The 23,162-nt window shown below is 35.9% G+C and overlaps 1 protein-coding gene across 1 annotated transcript in view; it reads left to right on the forward strand.

Annotated features, from left to right (window-relative positions):
• RYR2 (ryanodine receptor 2) overlaps positions 1 to 23,162 on the forward strand; it is a gene marked incomplete at both ends in the record, with an annotated part of 394,128 nt that overhangs the window by 159,246 nt on the left and 211,720 nt on the right. The window contains 4 exons of the mRNA XM_080342351.1: positions 2,479 to 2,578; positions 5,689 to 5,785; positions 15,794 to 15,868; positions 19,010 to 19,166. Coding sequence (XP_080198477.1) covers positions 2,479 to 2,578; positions 5,689 to 5,785; positions 15,794 to 15,868; positions 19,010 to 19,166 — 429 coding nt within the window. The remainder of the gene's footprint in view (positions 1 to 2,478; positions 2,579 to 5,688; positions 5,786 to 15,793; positions 15,869 to 19,009; positions 19,167 to 23,162) is intronic.

The raw sequence follows: 23,162 nt of genomic DNA on the forward strand, positions 1-23,162 counted from the left end.
ACAGAAAGCTGAAGTTATGTTGGTGAAGACACATACCAGTATTAGAATAGCCAGCAGGATTCCTGAGCCCAACTAATTTCTGCTTTGCAAATGTTTTTACTGCATACCTGAAAGACTTACTAAATATGTGGTCCTTGTCAATGGTGGCAGCCTGCTACTTCTGCCAGACACTCTGCTATGCCAGCTAGCAAAGATCTATGCAGTAGGTATGGAGGCTGTTCAACATCTGTGTGAGTGTTGTGTTGACGTCCTGGACATTGTGTTATGGAATTTGTTTCATTTTGGTAATTTTGTTGTACTGAAAGTACAGAACCAAGCAGATAAGCTCCAAATAAGTTATGGACAGGCAGCAGATTGCTTTAAAACAACACTGAGATTCTAAAGTATAGCACTGAAAAGTGAGGCAATGCTGGGATTAAGGCTGGCATCTCTAGTGTGTTGGGATATTTTCCATACGTTTGATGTAATTGAATATGCATTGACAGAGTATTTCCTCTACCTGGTCAAAGTTTCATTTTATTGTTTGCTATGGATGATGTCCAGAGTATGAACACCACAGTTCATACTATTATAGATGTCAGGACCCCTGCCTTCAACTGTAAATTGAAGGCTACAGCAGGCAATTCAGGGAAGTGAAGGAAAGAACTGCATAGCTACACTCAATTTCTCTGCTGTGGTGGTCATGTGTTGTGTTAGGTCATTTAAATCCTGCTTTTTAAAGAAATAATTATCTGATGACTCCGCTTGAGACATCTGGGTTCTAATCAGAGCTGCAACTGGGGTCAAATGAAAGGATAAAAATAACAGGTGCTCTGAAGAGAGATGTCAGCAATGTATTTTTGTTCAATGTCCCGTCTATAAAACGGAATGCTAATTCAGTTGATGCCATTGGGTGTGAAAATAAGTTCCTTAACTTGTGCAAAGCACACAGTTACAAGAAGTGCTCTGGTGATGGCAGATCTAGATGACATAGGAGTTACTCTCTTCCTCTTTTGCCCACCCCAATTATATGTTTTTCTCGAAAAATAATATTCCTGCTTAACTGTACTGGTTGAATTGCTTATTGTCCCTAACTGAAATCTGTGTAGCGATCTCAGAGGAAACCTAACAAAATGAAGCCCCTGGGGCGGGAGTGGGACTGGAGGTGTTCTGGAGATTGTAATCTCTCAGCCTGGTCTGCCATTAACTAAGTTAGGTTATCGCAGTAAGGGGAAAATAAGAAGTGAAGGGATGGTTTGTTCATTGAACATCCTCCATTACATGTACTGAATGATGCTGGTGCAGTGGGAACCTGGGTTTTGTAAGATCTCTTACTTTTTATGTCACTAGCTGTTTTGGGAGTTATTTAATGAGCTGATGCTCTATTTCTTGTACCGCTGTACAGCCAGAAGATGTGCAGGCAGGAAGACAGAAGGACTCATGTTGCTACATGTTGCTGCGGATCTACCCCCTTCTGACCTCCATTGCAGTTTTTGTACTCTGTATGGTTAATAATTTTACCCAAAAGGTGTTAAAGTTGGTCACACCATATAGAAACAGAGACCAATGTAAACACAGTTAATGTCCAGTAGTTTAAAGTAAAGTTTTGATAAAAGTGTGCTTCAAAGCAGCTGCTTATTTATAGAATGCTTGGGTTTATAACCTTACAATTATATAATCTTACATTGTTTGGCACTTAACAGTGTATTAGTGGAACTGACTTATGCTGTGGGATGAAGTCTTTTGCGTGGATATGACACGTAACGTGCCTTGAGATTAGAATTTGGAAAACTCTTGTGCACACACACACATGAAGAATTCCGAGCAGAGAAATCACTTGTGGTGCTCACTGAGAACACCTGCCACTTTGGCAGAAGAGAGGGAACAGCACAATAAAAGAAGAGCACCCATTGAATTCTCAGGCAGGAACTGAACCTTCCAGGGAAAGATAGTTTCAGATTTGCTTGGATCATGAAAACTTTTTGCAAGAATGTATTTTTGGGAACTCCCGTACACACCTTACAAAGTTGGTTACTTGATAACTTGATTTCTTTGATCTGATGGTGGTTTTAGGAAGCCAGTGGCCCACAAGAAATGATTAAGCGGTAAGTTACATCTGAAGTACAGATTAATGTCCCATCCCAGTATTTAAACTTTGCAGAAAATCCCATTGCATATAGAAGGAAGACCACCAGTGTAAGACACCTGCAGCATTTAATAATCAATTCTCTACAGTATTTGGTCTCAGACCCCAATCACTTGACCATTCTTTGCCACTTAGGTATGTCTCTTTCAGGCAAAGGTGCTGTTATTATTCTAGCTTTATTTCTAATGTCCTTCAAAGAGTACCCAGATCTGATTTTGTTTCTACTCATATGGTCACTGTGAACAATTTATGTACGAAAGAACAAAGAGAATGTTTGATATTATTATTATTGTATACTGTAATGAGACTTTTAGTTAATCCCAAATAAATGTCTCTGTCTTTCCTGGTTTTAGCATCTCTCTTATGGCAATGGTAGCTTACATGTTGATGCAGCCTTCCAGCAGACACTCTGGAGCGTAGCACCAATCAGTTCAGGAAGTGAAGCTGCCCAAGGTAAGATTGACTCAAGTTATTGAGAGACTGATCGTAAATGAAATATCTGAAAAATCAAATTATTCTTCCACTAGTGGATGAAGGATGGGTGTGTGTTTCTGTTACGTAAACATTCAATCCATAAAATAAATATATAATGTTCTCAAAAGAGAGAGGGAAAATTATGCTGAAAGGGACACTGATGATTTTCTACATATTTTTTAAAAACACTGAACAGCTCGTTCAAATCTTATTTTGCTAAAGGTATGCTCATGTTCATAACATTTTTTAATGGCTTTTGGTCCTGGTTTAAATTATCTCAGATTATTCCGATGGATGCAGTCATGGTTACATGTTCCTGAGACTGAGTAAAAAACATTGTATAAGAGGACTAGAAGCATGTGGTTGGGAAGAAAAAAAGGAGGGGAAAGACAGAGGCTACAGGCTACAAAAACTTTCAGATTTTGTTTATTTTATTTAATGCAACTTCTGACATGAAAGGACAAGGATCTTTGATTTTATGGCATGCTTGTTCCATAAGAAAAGTTTGTCAGACTGTAAAGACTAATGGTTTCTGTTTTCCTACAGAATCACTGTTTTAAGTAGATACTGTAATGGGACCATAAGAAGGTTAAAGCTGCAGGCCCTTTCTAACTCCTTGGGATTTTGAAAAGGCAATACACTTGAATTTCAGATTGGTTCTTTTTATCTGGTATATTTAAAAACATGATTGTGGAATGCTCTTGCAGCTTTGCTCATTTGGATTTCAGGGACAGTGTTCCCAACACCTAATTTCTACGTACTCTCTGTATTTTTAGAATATGAGAATCATTCTGCACATTCAGATTGTCTGTCATGGTTTCTGTTGCAATCTGTTATAAAAAAAATGCTACTGCATTGCTTAGTGATATTCTAAACTTTATGGAGAAAACCTTTCTGCCGATGAGAGGAGAAAACCTCTTCTTCAATCTGTTTCCTCTTCCTATAAACTCCATTCTTCTTGTTCTCCCATTGCTGGCAGTGCTGGTACAGTTTATTAGCTGACACTCAAATTTGTGCTGCACCGCATCTCTCTGGTTGGTGAACCTTGGTAGTGAGACCTACTTGGCTGTTTGGGAAGCAGAAGACCACAATGATACAGTGTCATGTTATACCCACAGGAAATATATGAAAATGATGTAACATGATTTCAGCATCTGTGCATTTCTCTGCATATTTGCTTTTACTTTGTTGCTATACTTTTCCATTTTCACTTTTCTCAGGTATAGACATTAAATATATTTAAACATATCTTCTCTAGAGAAGATCAACTGGATAGTGTCAGGAAGAATTACAGCAAAGGCTTTATTCTAGCAAAAGTGGCCAATATTCCTGTAATCAAAGCTATCTCATTGAGAAGAGAGACTGAATCTGACTCTTAGTATGTCTGACCTTAGCCTATATGCCTCAGTAAAACTGTAGCCAAACTGGAGAAAATTACCTCAAGAAGAGGGAAGAGGAAAATAAAGCTAGTTTTGTTAGTCTCTGCAAAATATTTTGTCATCTTTGTAAACAGAATGTTAGCGTATAGGAATAACTACACTACAGTACACTCTCTTAATCAAAATTTCCCATTAAAAATAGATTAATAAGTGAAACACTTTAGTTAAACGAAATTACTTTCAAGGAAAAATAATGGATAAATAGTCCATAAAATGAACTAAGAAGTTGGAGGCAGTTAGTTCAAAGAAAATGATTTCTTTATACCTGCATTTCCGCAAAACCGACATATGCTGAAGTCAATTTATTGTTTAAGTCAAAACAGAGCTTTAGAGACAGATCAAGCAATTTTGTTAATTCTGTACTGTGAAGTCGGTGGGTGACACTTTAAAAACAAAACAAAAACAAAAGACCAAAAACTACTTGGGGCAAAACATCTCCAAAATTATGTTGATACAGGTCCATGTAAAAATTCATGTATATAACTACTGTCACCTAGACATATCCCTCTGTGTCAAGACCAAGAATCTAAAAATTCAATGCTTAAATTTGCCGTGTGAATACTAATTCGATGCTGATTTCAAAGGTTTAAAAAATATATCCAGAATATTACCTGATATATATTCAGGAAAAAGATTTTCTGTAGCTTCAAAATAAACCTGTGAAATGTGTACAGTGTGACTGTTGGCTCTTTACCATTTCCCTGTATAGATGTCTTATTGCACAGCGTTACTTGTTAATATAGACATAGCTTCAAAATATTATTCCAATAATATTTTTAAATATATTTTTGTTATAACACTAAACTCAAGGAATTATGTTCCCACATTCTACTCAAATGCAGAATTTGATACTAGGCAGTTCTAGCAAGAAGGGAAGATGAGTTTAGGAGACAAAGATAAACAATTATTTAGCATGTCAGACTGAAAAAATACCATTGAATTGTGCTTAAAATCTACTAAGTCTTTGTATTCTTCATTTACTAGTTTATAATACAGTATTTGTAGGATAACAACATAAAATTATAGTTCTTTTTAATGTCTTTGATGCAAAAAGACTGATGGAAAATCTGCTATTTTGTTAATATATTTACTGATTAGAATTATGGTCTTGTTTTTGGCTTTTGGCTGCAATGCTGTGGGTCTTCAAATACTGTGATGTTATATGTATGCTCTGTGCCTTAGTTTATGAACTCATGTATCTGTACCAAGTGTTTGGGTTTGAAGCTGCATGTGCAGAGGTAGTATAGACAAGAGAGGAGTTTCCCTTTGGAGTCCAAATAAATCATTATTGTAGGTTGGAAATCTTAAGTCAAGCGGAACTTGGGAGGGAAGTACTTGCTTCCTTGTTTCTGGTGGAGCAGGCTTCTCCCAAGTTGCACTAACTCTCTACAATCACCCATCTGTAGTTCTCATTCTCCTAATCCACCCTTTCCCACTTGCTGACTTTGAGCTTTTCTCATATGGCAATGTTTACCTGGCTCCCCAGAGTATCAGATATTTTCCCCATCTTCTGATGCTCTTTAAAGTAACTAAATAGCAACAGGAAAAAAAAAAGGAGATAAACTTGATAGTATTTATTACAGTTTGAACTACAGTTTTATGTGTTGCTACATTCTGACAAATGCACTTGATTTTCTCTCTTTATTCAAGGATATCTGATAGGAGGGGATGTTCTGAGGTTATTGCATGGTCACATGGATGAATGTTTGACAGTCCCTTCAGGTGAACATGGAGAAGAGCAAAGAAGGTAGGTTTCCAGCTTATAATAGAACAATAACAAATGTTGCAGAATCAATAGTAAGTGTCACTGGTAGTACAGATATTTAAAGGATATGGTGATGAGATGTGTTACTCTTAGGAAGCAATATTGTTGAGATGAACTTTGGACGTGAGCCTCTTGCAGTTTCTTTTCAGTATTGTCCAAGCCTGATTTCACTTACCAGGTGTAAAAGCAACAAGGATTGTTGATAACTTATTGTTGTCTTTACTGACTGTAAAACACTGTGAATGAAATGTGTTGGTTTTTTTACCGCTGTCCTTTTTTGTAATTACAAAAAATTCCTCAGGGCTGGGTATGCTAAGAATAGTACCCAGCCCTTCAAGGTCACTAATCTGGACATTGATCTCAGGTTTATCTATCATGGTAGTCTAGAACTTCATTTATGGTTATTTTCTTGACTAAAGGAATCCTAGAATGGAAGTAGAGAATTGATGACACATCATTGTGTCTCTCTCAGTTAACTAATAAATCCAAATGGTGAGAAGACTGGCACTGCAAGTGGCATGTCTCAGTGGAGTGATTACATGGGTGAATCAAAGTCCTGCTTATTTGCTTTAATAAAATATACCCTCAGCTTCTTTTCAGTAGGGCAGTGTCATATGTTTTATTCCTACCTTCAGCCTGAAGATTGCTAAAAGATAATGTTGATTTTGGAGTAGTTTGTTTAATGTAGCATATTTGTTAGCTTTGTTTCCATGATAAAGAAAGTGTTATTCATTCATTTCCAAATGAGTTTTCTTGGTTTGCAAATAGAATTTCTGCCACCATTTTGCTTTTATTTGTAAAGAGAAGAACAAGACACTGGAAGCTCTCATGAAATATAGCAAAAATCTTCTATATATTTTTAAATATCAATGAGAAAAACTTCGGATTTTTCTTCTACAGCCTTCCTGGCTATTTCTCATTTTTAAACAAGGGAATAGTTTTTGACCACAAAATATATTTCAAAATGTTGAGACTTAAAATGTGGTCAGTTCATGTTTTAATTTAGTTACTATGTAATAGGTCCTTTACATCAAGAAGTTTATTGTTGCTATTATTATCCTCACCCTGAAAGTGATTAAAAGATAAACAGGTAGGATCCTATAGTGCTTTCTCTTATTTCAGTTTAAATCCTGCAGAATACCATAAAAAAATGTAGTTGCAGTGTAATTGTAGATTTACAGGATGATTAAGCACTTCAGTAATAAACTTCAATGCTAACTAAAAATCTATCTCTACAAGAGTAATATTGTATATAAGCCACAATAAATGAGTGCGAAGTATCAAGTTAAGAAAAAAATGATTTCATCTGCTTGTGCATTCAGATGACGGATCTTTGTGTCCCATAACATGGGAGGAACAGAGTTTATTTCTTAAGCTGCAGACCAGTGCCATAAACAGACCAGATTGCTATTCTTCCTGCAGTTGTCTGTCTTTTCCACTGTCCATCTAGTACCCCAAAAGAAGCAGAGCTAGTAGACAACAAATAGTACCTATGTCTTTGTCTTTATATTTCCTGGTAGCAATACAGAGAAGCATTGCTTCTCTGTGCTTCGTAAAAAAACAGATTTGATCTTCTGAAATTTTCTTGTTGTTAAGGAGCTTTAATAAACATACAGAATAAAAATAAGTTTATTCTTTTTTCACATTCTCCTTTTCTGAAGTTCTTCTATTGTTTTCTGAAATTTTAAAAATTCTTTTTACTTATAAACTAGAATAAAATCTATGGCTACTTTTGATTTTATGGAGTTAGATTTAATTGTTCTGTGCCCCATACTTTCTCCTCTTAAATTATTAATAAATGTAGTTATGGCTTTAAACCTCTATATTTCTGTCTAATTAGGACTAGTTAGGACTCTTGGCTATTCAATATCTAAGAGGATACTTAGTGTCTCCTTTCAGTTTTCAGCATATATGCATACCTTATTTTGATGGATGGTATTTAACGCTAGTAGAATTGTATTAAAAATATGAGTAAACTTGGCAGGTAGGAAATGGTAAGATAAATTATTTTATCTTTCATTTTAATTTAAGTTCCATAACTTCTGCACATAAGGCATGGTAAAATATGATCTATTTGGAGTATAACACTTCCATCTGAATATGAGAAGAGGGTGCCAGAGCACTGGAACATGCTGCCCAGAGAGGCTGTGGAGTCTCCTTCTCTGGAGACATTCAAAACCCACCTGGACACATTCCTGTGCGATCTACTCTGGGTGAACCTGCTTTAGCAGGTGGGTTGGACTAGATGATCTCCAGAGGTCTCTTCCAACCCCAACCATTCTGTCATATTATCCTCTCATTGCCTTTTGAAATATTCTGGTGGTAGATTGCTGTGGTTGTGCTTGGTTTGGTTTGTTCCAGCATGTGCCTGAAGAACAGCTCTGAATGGCAGCATAAAGCGACACTGAGAAGTTCCATCTCTGATATGCCCCACTAATTCCTCTACCTTATTTTAATTTGTCTGTGAACAAATTTTATGCCTTTTCAAATAAATAAAAGATCAGACAGTCCTAAAATAACAGTAAAATAACAGTTTTATTCTGTAATGTCACCTGGTGTGTCATTCTGGGAATGAATAAATTGTTTTGATGTGAAGGATCCTCCTCAGCAGTTTCTAAAAATAACTGCTGTTTTTCTCTATTCTTAGAGCATTGATACAGTTACATAAATTCGAGCATAAAAGTGTTTCAAAGATTACCAGAAGTCTAAAATAAAACATATATTCTGAAGCTGTTTACTTTCTTGCAGAACAGCATGTAGCACAGTGGAGGCCTGCAATACAGTGACAGTGCAGATACTGTGTTGGTGATTATAGTACCTAACAAAGTATCCTCCAAAGACAAGGTCATCCAGATCTGCACTGGAAGAGGCCTGAAACACTGGCAGAAATAGCAGTATAAAAAGCTTCTAAAATTCTCTTCTGTGTCTCACTTATTTTTCTGATTGTATACTGTGTTTCCTCACTTAATTGTTGAACTTAGGTGTCCCCCTCCATGTGGTCCTTAAATTGTGCTACCGTGATCACTAGAACATGCGATGGGATCACTATGTGTTTGGATGAGGGACTTCTTTATTGAGTGCTGAGATGCAATTACACAGTGAGCAGTGAAAAAAGAGCAGTGTTCCGTGCCAGCTTTGGACACAGGCAAAGCAGGTATTTGCCTGAGGTGAGAGACTGGTTAGGAGGATGATTTTGTTCCCTCCATCCAAGAACCGAGATCCAGAAAGCTCCCTTGGCCAGTGATGGATAGCCATGGTGTTGGTTGTTGCATGCACAGCCCACTCTGGACTGTCTTCTGGCCACGGGCCCTCAATTCTGGAGGGAGGGGGGAGTTGTCACAGGACTGAAGGCTGCTGAAACAAAGGCTCCTCTCTTGCCTCCTCCCTCCTGCAGCTCTCAGAGGCACCTATGCAGCCGTACCATGGGGAGATGCACAGAGTGCTCAGGCTACTGATTGCCAAGGCTGTTGTGCCTTCGTGCATTTAAACTTACAGTGACGAGGGCACCTGGATGGACTGGTCTTCTGCTGCTATCCAGCTGAATTTGGTCAAAATCACTGAGGAATCTTGGGTTGTCTCTGATAACGCTGCGTTTTGTGTAGTGATACTTGGCTCTTGATTTAATGCCAGTGAGACATTATTCAGGGGTTCATGTCTCTGAACTATAAATAGTTTAAGACAACTTTGAGTATTTGTGTAGTGGGAGGCTCAGAGGACTGACAAACAGATTCTTTCAAGAGAAATAGTAAAATAGAATTTTATGGTCTGAACTATTTTATTTTCTTCCCCAAAAGGTCTAGCTGGGATCAGAAACCTTAAGCCAAGTTTTAATAATGGTAGTGGCTTATTCATCACACAGAAGTCTCTAGGCTGGGGGGGCTTGTCTCCACTCAGAAATGTACTTTTCCAGTTTCAAGTAGATTCTCCCTGAAGTTGCGAGACTTAGTTTACTTTGTAATTATAATGCATTCCAGCTGAAAGCAGTGCAAATAGAGATGTTTGTGGTAATATGTTGGTTTACTAGATATTGCACTAGGTAAAAAAAAAAAAAAAAAGTGGTATTATTTTTAAAACACCACAGGCAAAGTGGGCATAACCCTGGTAGTTTTCACTCACTCTGACCCAGATGAAGAACATAAAAGGAATAGGCAAAGGGTTAACTATGTGCAATTTCTCTGAATTAAATATAATTTACTGCACAGTCTAGTTAGGTTGCTGGTTCAAGGACAGTGTTTAAAGACATGTACACAGAATCCTTAAACTGTGTTTTTATTGTTTAAAATGCCTTAGACATCTATATTAAGCTACACCTAAATTTGAAGTGTTATTTCTGGAGTTTTTCAATTCAGATTTCAGAAGCATTATTAAAAAACAAATATAGGTATAGATATACAAGAGAAGGCATGGTATAATCAGTTGGGTATTCTTTGATTTTATCTTTGATTTTATTCTTTGATTTTATTATCTTCAAAGCCAAGGAAACTTCTGCTGGGAGTCTGGAGGTTTGGGTTTTTTGTGTTTGTGTTTTTTCTCTGTGCTTTGTTTTGTGGTTTTTTTGTTTGTTTTGTTTGTTTTTGTGTTTATGGTTTTGTTTGTTTATTTGTTTTCCACTTAGAAATCTCCCAAAACTAATGGCACATAGCAGGTGGAAGCATATAATATTTTTTTTAATTATTATTTTTTAATTGGGTTTTAATGCTTTATTATACCACCATCGTTCATGTTATTTTAGAACTTAAAGTCCACACAGAAATAGGACAGTGGGTATTCATAGTTGCCAGTGTGGAAGGGGGCCATGAATGTTCCTTTTGCAACTAATTTGCATTTTGACTTGCAATATGTATTTAAAAGTGATGACTGCAGTGCAGTTTAGACCCTTCAGAAATATATCATTACAGAAAGAAATTACTTGTGAGAATGAAGTGCTCCTGGCGTTTGCAAATTATCACTGGAGGTGGAACAGACTCCAGTTTCTCAAACCATCCAGTCAGAATAGGCTTTAATGAGAGATTGTATTTATGTAGCTTAATTACAGAATCAATTTAATCATTCCTTCTTTTGAGAGTTTCTTTGAGTTAAACATGTTGCTTTAAGTGTTTTGTAAATTATATTGAACATTTTGTGTTAGTTTCAGAAATGGATAGACCAGGTTTTAAAGTGATGAAATTCAAAATCAGTGTGACTTAGCCAATCCCAGCTCCTTTTCACTTTCCTTTCCATGCCATTCTCTTTAGACAGGTTAAAATACAGCCTTTGAAATGGCATTACGAACTGGTGAGGTCCGTTGTACCCAGAAAGGCTGGGATCTGGTGTGTGTGAAGGATTATTTATGACTGAAATGTGAACTTGAAAAGTTTTCACCCAGCATAACTCAATAACCTTTCCCACGAGCCTTGAACGGTAATGGTTGTTCATTTATAAATTAATTTGAGAAAATCCATAAAGCTCTTTAGTGATTGATTTTTCAAATTAAAACCAGAACAGTCTTGCCGGTCATTGAAGGGAGCAGAAAAATTTATTTAACTTGAACTTTAACATCATATTTGGATTTATTCATTTGTGTATAATCCAGGTACTACATTATTATATTATTTATGCTATATTTATGGTGCCATATTTATGATTCATTCCAAGTTACTGAACTTTTTTCCATTATTTCCTTGCTATGGAACTTAGGATTTACAGGTTCTTGAACTAAGACTACTTCAGCAGTATCAAAATACTGTCTTTAATGTAATTTATTTTAGCATCATTTAATGCCTGTTTATAGACAGTGAACTTCATTGAAATTATTACCCTCACTCTGTTCAACAATAGTTTTATAAGAATATGAATTAAATGATGATTCTCCAGGGGTTTTGGTACTCAGTAAGTCTATTTTAAACCTGTGTAATTAATTCATTATTGAAGTTGGAGATGCGAGATTTGGATATCAAGCTTTGTTTTTGATGCTTACCGTTGCTTTACCTCTACATCACACCTCAGAAAACCAGAGGAGGAGAGTGCTTGGAACAAGCAAGCGAGAGCACCATCTGGTCAGGGCTGGTGGGGTGCGGGGGGGCTGCTGTGCTGTCCTTGGGCCTGGAATTACAGCCCAAGTGCTGTGAGACAAATTGGGTGGCAAGTTCCAGCTCTAGTGACTGTTTATATTAAGGGGAATTAAATAGATTAATGACATTATCAGGAAAAGAATGATGTTTTGAATTTAACTTAGAGCCATAGGTCGAACTTCAATGACTTCATTATACCAACTAATTACCCAAATTAAAGTTTATAGTAAAGATGAACTGAAAATTTTTAGAGGTTCTGAACTCCTTATAGATACTGTCATTTGAAATAAAAGAGGTTAGTATCTTTTTTCCATAAATGTAGAATATGCAAGTAAAGTGCTTTGGAAAGAATAGAAAAAAATCAAGAACTAGTGTTACAGCTATGGCTCAGAAGCTATAAAGTATCCTGAGCTTTCTAGGGGAAGACCAACATTCATTGTAGCTTTGGTTGTCCTTTCTTTTCCTGCAGTTATTTAGTTTCCTTATACATTTACGTTACTTACAATTTCATAATTAAGTTTTACAATTTGTAAGTTTTCTCTACTGTTTCAAAAGTAATGTGGATCTTCCGTACATTTCGTAACTAATTTTTTTTTTTTTTTTCCATCGTATCAGTGGAAATCTGTAGTAACTCTTTGAGTTAGTCAGAGGATTTTTGTCGGTTATTCAGATATCGTTAAAAGCAATGTTTCATTTGACCTAGTCCTATCAGAATCTGATATGGTTTACCAGTATCAGTTTTCAGAAGGAATAAAATGTTATACATTATACTTCCTGTTCAGCACTGAACTGTTGTCAAGAGTGTATAAAAAGAAATGAGGTGTATCCTATCAAATAATGTTTTTATATAGAGCGAGTACTAATGTTAGTTTGAGCAATCTCAAAGTAGTATAGTACATCTATTTTAATGAAAGGAATTAAGAAATGACCTTTAGATTTCTTAGACGGAATAAAAAAGTATGAGATGGTCAAGGTTATGAATTTAGTCAGCTGCTCTGGGGCAAGGGTTATTATGCATGCTGTTACGGTAAAGACAGTGTGACTTACCCTTCAATGAAGACGACGTATCTTTTATTCAAAGCCACCTTTTCTGTAGAGAAGACAGTATCTCACTAAAGACAAAAGACTTTGCACTCTATTCAAGTGCTTTATGCCAACTTGTATTTTGCAGCATGTGTCTTGCCCGTACAAAGTCTTCCTGTCCATCCTTGACCCCGTTCTCCGGGTTTCTCCTTCTGCTTCCCTGTAGGGATCCCGTCCTCAGCTCTTTTTCAGTCCCCTTCCAGATTACTGTTACTTATTCTTTTGTTGAGGCTTTGCTGCTGCCTTTTGGACTTTTATCTCTAAAGTGCTCTCACTGTCTTTCTACCTTCACTCCCTCTGTTGCTGCTGTACCCAGTCATTCATGTGGAAATAAGACACAGTCCTAGGATTCTTTTTATTTCCTTTGGTAAACAAATTGCATGGTTTTATTTAGGATTTCCTCCTTTGTCTCTTTCCCATTTTCTCATCTTATGTGAGCATTACAAGACTGATAGCTGCCCTTGGAAAGAACAGGGAAAGGAAATAATGGATGGACAGTCACATAGAAGAAAACTTGAAGAAAACCCATGAGAAGCCATTCTTTTAAGTTCGCAATGGAAGGTTGTGATGTTTAAAATTACACTGATCTGACTGCTATGTGTAATCCAAACCTAACTTCAAAAGAGTACTCAGACTGAAAAACTGGTGACAGCTTCTGGGTTTCCACTGTGAGAAAGAACTTAATCCCTGAAAAGCGGCAAGGTACCAACCTAGAAATGAATTATTCTGATTAATTTAAGCCTTTGCTTTGGCTTGATTTCTCATACATTTAATGACTTGAAAACTGCTGAATAAAATTGTTAAATTTTGTATTATGCGATTGCAAGAATTCCAAATACATTTTAATCAGTGAGGTTCATATTGAAATAGGCTAGGATGTAATCAGAATATTTTGACGTAAAAAAAGCCCCTCGACAACATCCCCTCAAACAACCCACTCACTCCTCCCATCCCCAACCCAAACAAACGCAACCAAGGTGACATCTGATGTGTTATTGTGTGCATATTACAACATAAACCCAGTCTCTTAGTTGCAGAATAAAAATTTGAACAAATGCCTGAAGAGAAGAGAAAGCATCTGAACAAAGAAGCAGCTGAGTGCAAGATGGTTTAGAATTTGCTTTTTACTGTACTAATGAAGGTCAATTTCAATTAAAAAATAAGACTGATTTTGAATTTCATTCCCTTCTGTGAGACAGATATGAGAAACTTATATCCGTCACCTGCTCCTCCAACCGCAACTGTTGCAACAAATGACTAAGATAAAACAGTGGATATAAGGTCAAGGGAAGGATTTTGTACATGTTTATATATACACCTATAACTTCTTTTTTTGTACATGTAGCATATACCAGAGTTTCTGTTTATACATGGCTCATGAATATTCAGTGTAAATGGTTCTGTAAGTGTAGTGAGGAATATTTATTTTGTAGTTTGATTAATTTTTCCCCTTTAATTTGTCGTCTTTCATTTACAAGGTCTGGGAGTATTTATTTCCTTAATACTTCTTATCATATTCTAAGATGGATTTTAGTACATCCGTAGTCTCATTTGTTGTTAACAGTACTAAGACATATATTCTAACTCACTATTTCATTTGATTTTGAGCTATCTCTTTCAATGCTGGGTTTTTCTCTGTGCTAAGCATTCAGTCCCTCTGTGTTACATCCACAGGAGGACTTCGGAAGCTAAAGCCTGGTAACTATTAGGTACCTGATGCCAAAATGGTGGTCCTCAAAAAACTAACAACAAATGACGGGAAATGCCTACGATTTCTGTATTAATATTCCTTGAAGTTATGTCTCTGGCTATTTTTGGCAGTGCCTGATCTTGGCTGAAGATCACAACATTTACTCCATCCATAAGTTCTTCCCGGATCCCTAGGACAGGGCCATTCTCTGGCACTGCTCCCTGCAGTGCCTGATCTGATAAGCACAGTGACAGCAGCCCTTTGCACAAGTGACTCCTTTATTCATTTCCCCAAAGGAAAAGGCTTGATTTTAAAATTCTGGTGATGTCCTAGGGCAGAAACAAGGGTGCAGGAGGGAAGCGGTCCAAAGAATGGCTGCCTAAATCTGGAGTGGCAGAGCTTAATACTCACCACATTCCTTGGTGTTTCCTTTAAAGAAAAGCCAGGTTACCTACTCAGGGACTTTGTGGATCCAATGTATATCACTTATCTCTGAGTAGTATGAAAGAAAAAAGAAAACAACCTTTTTTCAGGCTGAATTGTTTTCTGGAAACACTTAGGTTTCTGGATATATGCATATATGTTAAATATATATATAAAAATATATGCATATTAAGATTTGGAAATAGGAAGCTGTTAACATCTGAGGTATGTGAAGAATGTATTGGTGTGGTTGTGAAACTTCAGGTGCCAAATAAATGAATTTTCATAATTCAGTGTAATAGTTTTCATGGTTATTTTAGTACTCTAAGCTCTTACAAAACACTGCCTTTCTTGTGAGATGTATGCAGTGATCACAAATCTTTATCATCATTGGATGTTTGTTTTTGGTTGGAATCTAGAAATATTGTAATTATTAGGCTTTTGATTTTTTTTTCCATATATTCTCTCCTTAAAACACTAAGAAAGATGGCTAAGCAAACACTGTATAGATCTTGTTATGAATGTCACAATAATGGGTGCTAAAGACAATTAAAGTTTGAGTAACTAAGTCTGAAGGTTTAATTGATTAGAGCTGGTTTTGAATCTGATAACCTCTGAATCTGGTGGTTGCGATAATTGTTTTGGCGATCTTAAAATGAGAGATGCAGTTAAATGAACAAATATATATGATAGATTCTTCCAACAGAGCTGAGCATTTAGTTTGTGCCTTTGTTTGGTTTTCAGAACTGTCCATTATGAAGGTGGGGCTGTGTCAATTCATGCTCGTTCCCTTTGGCGACTAGAGACTCTAAGAGTTGCGTAAGTAAAATTTCTCTCAGAAGCAGCAGTCCATTTGGCAGGTCACATTTTGTGTAGTAAGAGTGTTCCTGTAAAACCAGATTTCTAACTATAAAATCAGACTGATAATACTAAAATAATCTTCCAAAAGTGCTCTATTTCACTTCCATGAAAAATTAAACAACTTCCTGAGAGAGTGTGTGTTAGCATACAGGCTATGGATTTTTGTTTTCCTGAGGTGGTTATAGCTGTCAGTGAATTCACAATTTACATTTTTAACATCCTTAAAAGTAATAATTAATGTGTATCACCCCCTAACTTGGTTAAGCTATTTGGAAATCTTCGAAGGTAAAAATTTACAGAAATAAATTCTACCTTGCATTGTTAGAAGTGTTGGAATGATAATAAGGAATCATGTCTTGTTTGTTAATTGCACTGTAAAATTGCACTGAACCTGTATTACAATCTGTGCTTGTGATAAAATTTCTAGTGATTAATAAATGATTGCTTCTTAGAGATTAAATCATGGCAGCATAGTGAAAAGTTACGCTCTAATGATGCTGTGTGTGCATTTTATTTAATAGGGTGATGTTAAATGCCATTGATAAGGCAGTGAGATTTTTGCTTTGGACTAAAATTGACCTTGAGACTGCTTAAGTGACAACAATGGCTTTTTCTTTTCCTCATTGCAATGTACCCCCCTAATAAGCAGTGGTACTGGAACAACATGGGGATTTAAGAAATTAGAGGCTTCTATTATGACTGTTGTATACCTCACTTTGACAGGCGTTGTATACAAGTTTTTGAAGGGCAAACATTTGAACATATATGAATGAGAGGAATTGTGAGAACCATCAAAACAACTAAGCAAAGTCAGTGGTAATCTTTCTTTTTAAGGCACACGACTTTCTTACCAGGAAAAAAGATCTGCAGTTCTCTCATCTCCCTATTTTCCTGTATCATATTCTAATAGCTATATACATTCACTGCTTTATAGCAGCCACATTACTATTCATGCCAGTGCTTTGATTTATAACTTAGCGCACACATGCCTGAAGTCCTCTATCAGTTCTAGTCCTTTCCAGAATGACTGCAGGTATAATATTAATTTTGTTAATTTTATATGATTCTGAAGGAATCGTTGTTTCTGAACCCTCATAACAATTGCCTGGGCTGTCTCCATGCACAGACTGCCTCTTGGCATGCCCTGCTATTAGGTGCCAGATAATATGGCTCAGTGTTGCTTTCTTTCCCGAAAGGTGACAGGGATCATATTCTCACAGTGAAGAAGAGAACTATTAGTAGTCAGAAATGGCTTCAGAAGATACTGCTCAAAAAGCCTTTTCTTCTAAGTGCACATAAATTGTCCTATTTCCTATCTGGCAGATATGAACTAGGGGCATGGCTCAATTGCACCACATTTATTATTTCTTTTTTTCTGATGGTCTGCAGCTATTGAGTCCAAGAGAAAATTGGATCAGGCTAGAGAAAAGGCAACTCCCCACCAAGGCCCCTGATATGAAAGGTGCAGAGCTAAGGTGCAGAGCTAATGTGTTTTACTAGACCCAGCAACACAATAGCTGAGGATCCTGACCTGACATTTTACCTAATAGAGAAGCAGAAGCTGTGCTAGAACATTGATACTTAGATGTGCTTTTATGGAGTGTACTGACTTGGCTGTATAGAAGACAGAAGAAAAGAAATGTATTTCTAAGATGCCAAGCATCTGTATTTCCTTCCTCCTCAAAGTCCTTGCCCCTTGACTTTAAAGAAAAGAGACTATTTAGTTTGCAAAAGAATTTAGTTGAGGGGAAAACCTCTTCATTCTTTTGGCTGCTTTCAAACCAATAACTAAAAAGATTTGGAAGTTTAATTAGTGAAGACTAATAAATCTTGTTACTAAACAGAAGCCAGGTGTTGCTCTTGCATTTTAAAAATGGCAATTTAAAATTATGTGCCAATTTGGTTTTGCGTGCTTTGCATACAGTATGGCCAGCTCTTAAGAAGACATGCTTAAACAAATGGATATTTGTATTGAATAGGTAAGTGCTTCAATCTGCATCAGGGAAACAGAAAATTGCTTAAACATATGAAAGTGCTGTACCTGGAAATATGTTAAATGCAAGTGATAAATAAACAGTGGGAGTAAGGTTATAATCAGGTTAGTTCATAAAGATGTGTTTGTATATTTCATTGATATTATGTGAACATTTGTTCATAATTTTAAGCTATTTCAGGCCAGAGTAAGCATAGAGAGTTACAAGTATTTGTGGAAGCACATCAGAATCTTGGCAGTATGTCTCAACTCCATCATGATGGGTCTTTTATAAACAGAAATACATGATTTCCTCTCCAAAAAGCAGTGTGCACATGCATCTAAAGTGTAAACTTTTGGAGAGATAAGACTAAATGAAGTTTTGTGAAGATCCAGGGAAACATCCTAGCTGTTCTAATTCTTCAACCTAAGGAATATTCGAGAAGCTTTCTGAAAAGACTATGTGAAATGCGTCCTCCTTAGTAACCCTACACAAGTTTATCTTCAGGAGTTAATCAGGAAGAACAGAAGAGCTGACTTTGCAGTTTGAGGCAGGAAGTTAGAAACCTGCAACCTATGTTTCAACTTGAGCAGTCCTTAGGGAGCTTAAAGAGAAAAATCTTTGCCTTTTTTTCCTTCGTTTCCTCTCATAGAAATGAAGAATGTGAACCAGTCTTTGTGTAATAATTTTTAACATTTATTTTAGGAGGATTTTTATTTATTTATTTAGCTGTTTTATTTTTTTCTTGCACACTGTTTACAGTGTGCCTAAAGCATTCTGACTGCTGAAAGGAGAGTGCTCTGGTAGAGGGAATAAGCCCGGCTGCTGGCAGATGAACTGTTGGAGAGGGAACTGGCAGCTCCAAGCTTTCTGTGTGCAGTATAAGCCTCCTTCTCCATAGGCGGTCTGTATATTCGCTCAAGAGGAATTCAGTCTGAATCCAGGCAGCCTGTGCAAATGAAGAGGTTAATTTTATTTGTGAGAATGTTTTTATAATAACCAGCATTTAGAATTTTACCCTTTTCCAACTAGTTGGCAATATAATGTACTGTAAAGTATTTTCACGAGTAGTTAATCTGTATGTTTTGTTTTTAAAAAACCAAACATTTCCTATGAACTTTTTTAGATGGAGTGGCAGCCACATTAGATGGGGACAGCCATTCAGACTAAGACATATAACAACAGGAAAATATTTAAGTCTCCTGGATGACAAGAGTCTTCTTCTTACAGACAAAGAGAAAGCGGATGTAAAATCTACAGCATTCTGTTTTCGGTCTTCCAAGGTATGGAATCAGTGCAGCATTAATATAACTAGTAGTAATTCCAGTCTCTTTATTAAGTAAAATTTAGGTATTTCCTATTGCATAAATTATCGGAGCCCTCTACATTTTCACTGACTCAAAAACCAAAACAACACTCAGTATAAATAATATCTGGAAAGGTGGGTTGTTTTTTTTTTTTTTTCCTGCTTGCCAACTTTTAATCAGTTTTCTCATTTCTTGTTTTTCTGATGAACTTCTTTGCTACTTCACTGCTTGTATCTTTTGGCTAACATAGGAAAAATGTATAGTACTGTGGGTTATTTAAATTAAATTGGAAAATAAGAATTTCTTTCATCAGATACTGGTCTAATCTAAAGTTACCATAGTTTGAATTTTTGTTTGACACCTTGAATAAGCGTTTCAAGTTCAAAAGAGTACCTTGTGTAGTGGGTAAAAAATTTAAAATAATACTATGATGAATTCTTTAACGTCTTTTGATTTCTTGTACTTTTCACCTACAGCAAGTTGCTGAAAATAATGTTGTTTTCTTAAAAAATTGTCTTTGAAAATATATGATAATAATAATAATAATAAACAGAATTGTTCAGTAACATCTCTGTAGCATTTACTTAATTTTTAATTATTTGTCTGCTTGGGAAGATAAGAAATGGGTATTTAGCTGAAAGCAGGTATATAGACTTTCACACTCTGATAATGGAGATTAGTTCAGGTGATTGTTTTGGGACCCAGACTATGGTTTTTTTTTTAGAAAATCCAAAGAAATACTTAAGTATTTTAGGACAATGTAGTGCAACTATATTGGGGGATTCCTGTTGTGCTTACTATAAATCTCAACAGTTTTTCTCCTTTGAAGCAAGAAGGATAAAATAATTCATTCACTGATTCTCAAGGTGGACTTTTCAGTGACGGTTACCCCAAAAAGAGTGGAACAACGTACTATGCTGTACTGTTACATGGATTATTTACCCCCAAAAGTACTTGAAGGCAATGACTGTTAGAGGGACTATCTTTTTTTTATATGGAGAAGGTGGTTTGTCTCTGTTTTCTGAGTAGCATACGCACAGGTGTTTCAGAGATTAGACAATGATGTATTTGAAGTTTCTTAGTTGTATTTTTTTGTTGTTGTGTTTGTTTGTTTGTTTGTTCATTTTGATTCTTTTGTTTGTTTGTGTTTTGCGTGTGGTTTTTTTTGTTTGTTTTTGTTTTTACAGTCTGAATTTTGAAGTATTATTTGAAAGCATTTTGAGTATTTATATGTTGAAGTAATTTTGTTCTACCATGTTCAAAATAGTTAACATTTTTAAATTTAGTTGTTAAAGTGACTAAACCTCTCCTATGCTCAGCAGGGCAGAGATAGAAGGCTTTAGGGCATGTAGAAACATGTTGTGGTTATCAATTATTTAAGTAACATGACACTATTTTAAGGAGGGGTCTATAAGCTAATCAGCACATGACAGATGTAATCATACTGATATTTAAATATGTATTTGCAGAGAAATTGGAAGTTTGGAAGATCATATTTGATGTTAATTTTGTGGATATCAACATTCATTTTAACTAAAGACTTATTTGGAAGGAATTCTGGAGATACCACAGGGATGGATTGTATGGTTTACGCTTCATTGCTGAGGATTAAACCAGTCTCCTGTTTAGGACTTTTTAAAGGAGTGTCATGATTCATTTAATAAGGATACAGGCATTACAAATTTTTAGGTTCCTGACCTGTCTGGAAACAAGCAGTAAATAAATATTTCAAAATTACAGTAGTCCTAGAAAGGCTTCTGTAGAGAAGGTAAGCAGCTTTAGGGGTCTCTTTTCCTCCAAGCATGTATGGAGAAAGCAGCCAACCTTTCAATTGTGTGGTTGCATGTAGTTAGCCCCAAATAATTATTCCTGGGTAAGAGGCAGCCCGTAATCTTCTCTGTCTAACAGAGCTTTAGTACTTGGGAGTATGTCAAGTAACTAGATCTTACTTACAGCAATTTTGGTCTTTTTTTTGCCATGATCATCATTCTTCCTTCCACTCCCAAAAAGAATGATGAAGATCCCACTTGTACTATAGATAAGTTAGCTCAAATAGGCAAAACCAGATATGAGGGAAGAATACCTTTATTTGCAATGTTAAAGACTTAATTCCTTTGGGCATGTGAGTGGATGATAATTTCAATTTCTAAATGAAAAGCAGCTTTCATGTTTGCTTAGAAAAATATAGAAAATGTATCCCTTGTAAATCTGAAGATTCAGATGCAAATGTAATGCTCAACATTTGTTGTTGGTTTTAGTCTTATTATTTGCAAGGGGCTTACTCATCATTCTAAACACATTGCCTTGCCAGTACTGCATTGAAAAAATAAGTGTAAGAGAAGCAGAAAGCTGAAGTTTTTTATATCTTACATGAACCAGATGCTTATCTTACATGAACTCAGCTGCTCAAAATAACACACTCTTGCACACATACATATGTACTTTTTTTTCCTGCAAACTTCTCGTGCAGAAGTTTAAAAATGAGATCAGAAGCTTCTTATGTGTTAAAATTCTTTAAATAGCTCAGCAAAATAAAGAAATAGGAAAGCTTAAAATCCTCACAAGCCAAAAAGCACTCAGAAGATGTGGGTTTTCTGAAGAGCTAAGACTCTTTTCATTTTGTTTCTGAGAATTGGGCTTTGTGCTCTAGTTATCATATATTACTCTAATAATTAAATGAGAATTAGATTAGCCTTTAAAGCATCTGCAATTCAGAAAACTCTTTTTTTTTTCTCTCTTGTAGTCTCAATTTATTCACCACAGGATGTCCACAGACATCTATGTTTTATTCCCCAAATATATGACTCTTTTATAGACTTGAATTTGTAGTGGTTCATTTCTGTGGATCTTTTTTTTTCTCTCACATTTGCTAAATATTGATTATTTTTAATAAAAAGCTTTATCTTAACACCACTTTTCCACTGAAATAAAGTAATTTTACTAATGTAGAAATGTTTATACATTCTGTACAATGTCTGCTTTTCCTGTCCAGTCTTTTCCACAGGACAGAAATTTTAATAAAATTTTACAGCCTTTATTTGTATCTTCATCTGTTTCTTTATAAAATTTCAGAGGAAATATACTAATGTCATCTTGAAAAGCAGTCATCAATTAGCTTCTTCCAGTCAGTGAGATCTGCTAGAATGTCAGTCCTGAGAGAAGGTATAGGTTGGGTCATATGACAAGACAACACTGAAAGGTCAAGCCTTAATAATGGGAATCCATTTCGGAATGTTGCAAGGAATTAACCAGAAACATTAGAGTGAGATAACATATTTAAGGCGAGGCTACTTAGAAAATTTTTTTTTCAACATTAAGATAAAACCATTGAAAATTATTTTGTCCATTTAGTGCACAACAAATGCGGGTAAATTGGCATGTGTTCTTGTATGTATGGAATAAAACCTGTTTATAAAGAGCACACCCTTCTGGAGAAAATCTGGCATATTGTTCAATAAACCTGTTCATTTCCAGTGCGTTCTTGGTGCTTCGCGTTACTGAGGTGGTTTACAGACTCTTGAAAAACCCAGTTGTTTCTGTTCATTCCAGTGTCATGAATTAAGATTTTTGACCTTTGTTCAGAAAATGTTGATGGTTTAAGAATGGGCCTAGACTGCAAATACAACTGAAGCTTTTATGTGTAAATATGCTGTAGGAAGAATTAGCGTCTGGTTGTGTAGTGACAGATTATGGTAAGAGGGTAGCGGGATGGAAATTTGTATCCTATGTCTATACCAAAATGCAATTATTAAATGGTGCCGTGGACATTTCTGATGTTTTTCAGATCCTGTTTTTTACTCATGAACTGTTTTACTGTAGATATTGAGGTTGATATGTACTTTCTCAACTACCTGCTGTTTATTGGCATGGATCCAGCACTCCATTCAAATCTCCCTCTCCATAAAAAAATCTGTAGTTCTTGTTCACTACCCAAAAAAGCTCAATGAATAAATGCTCCGATGCCTGTTGCCC

Source organism: Nesoenas mayeri (genome assembly GCF_963082525.1).
Source record: "Nesoenas mayeri genome assembly, chromosome: 3".
NCBI lineage: Eukaryota > Metazoa > Chordata > Aves > Columbiformes > Columbidae > Nesoenas > Nesoenas mayeri.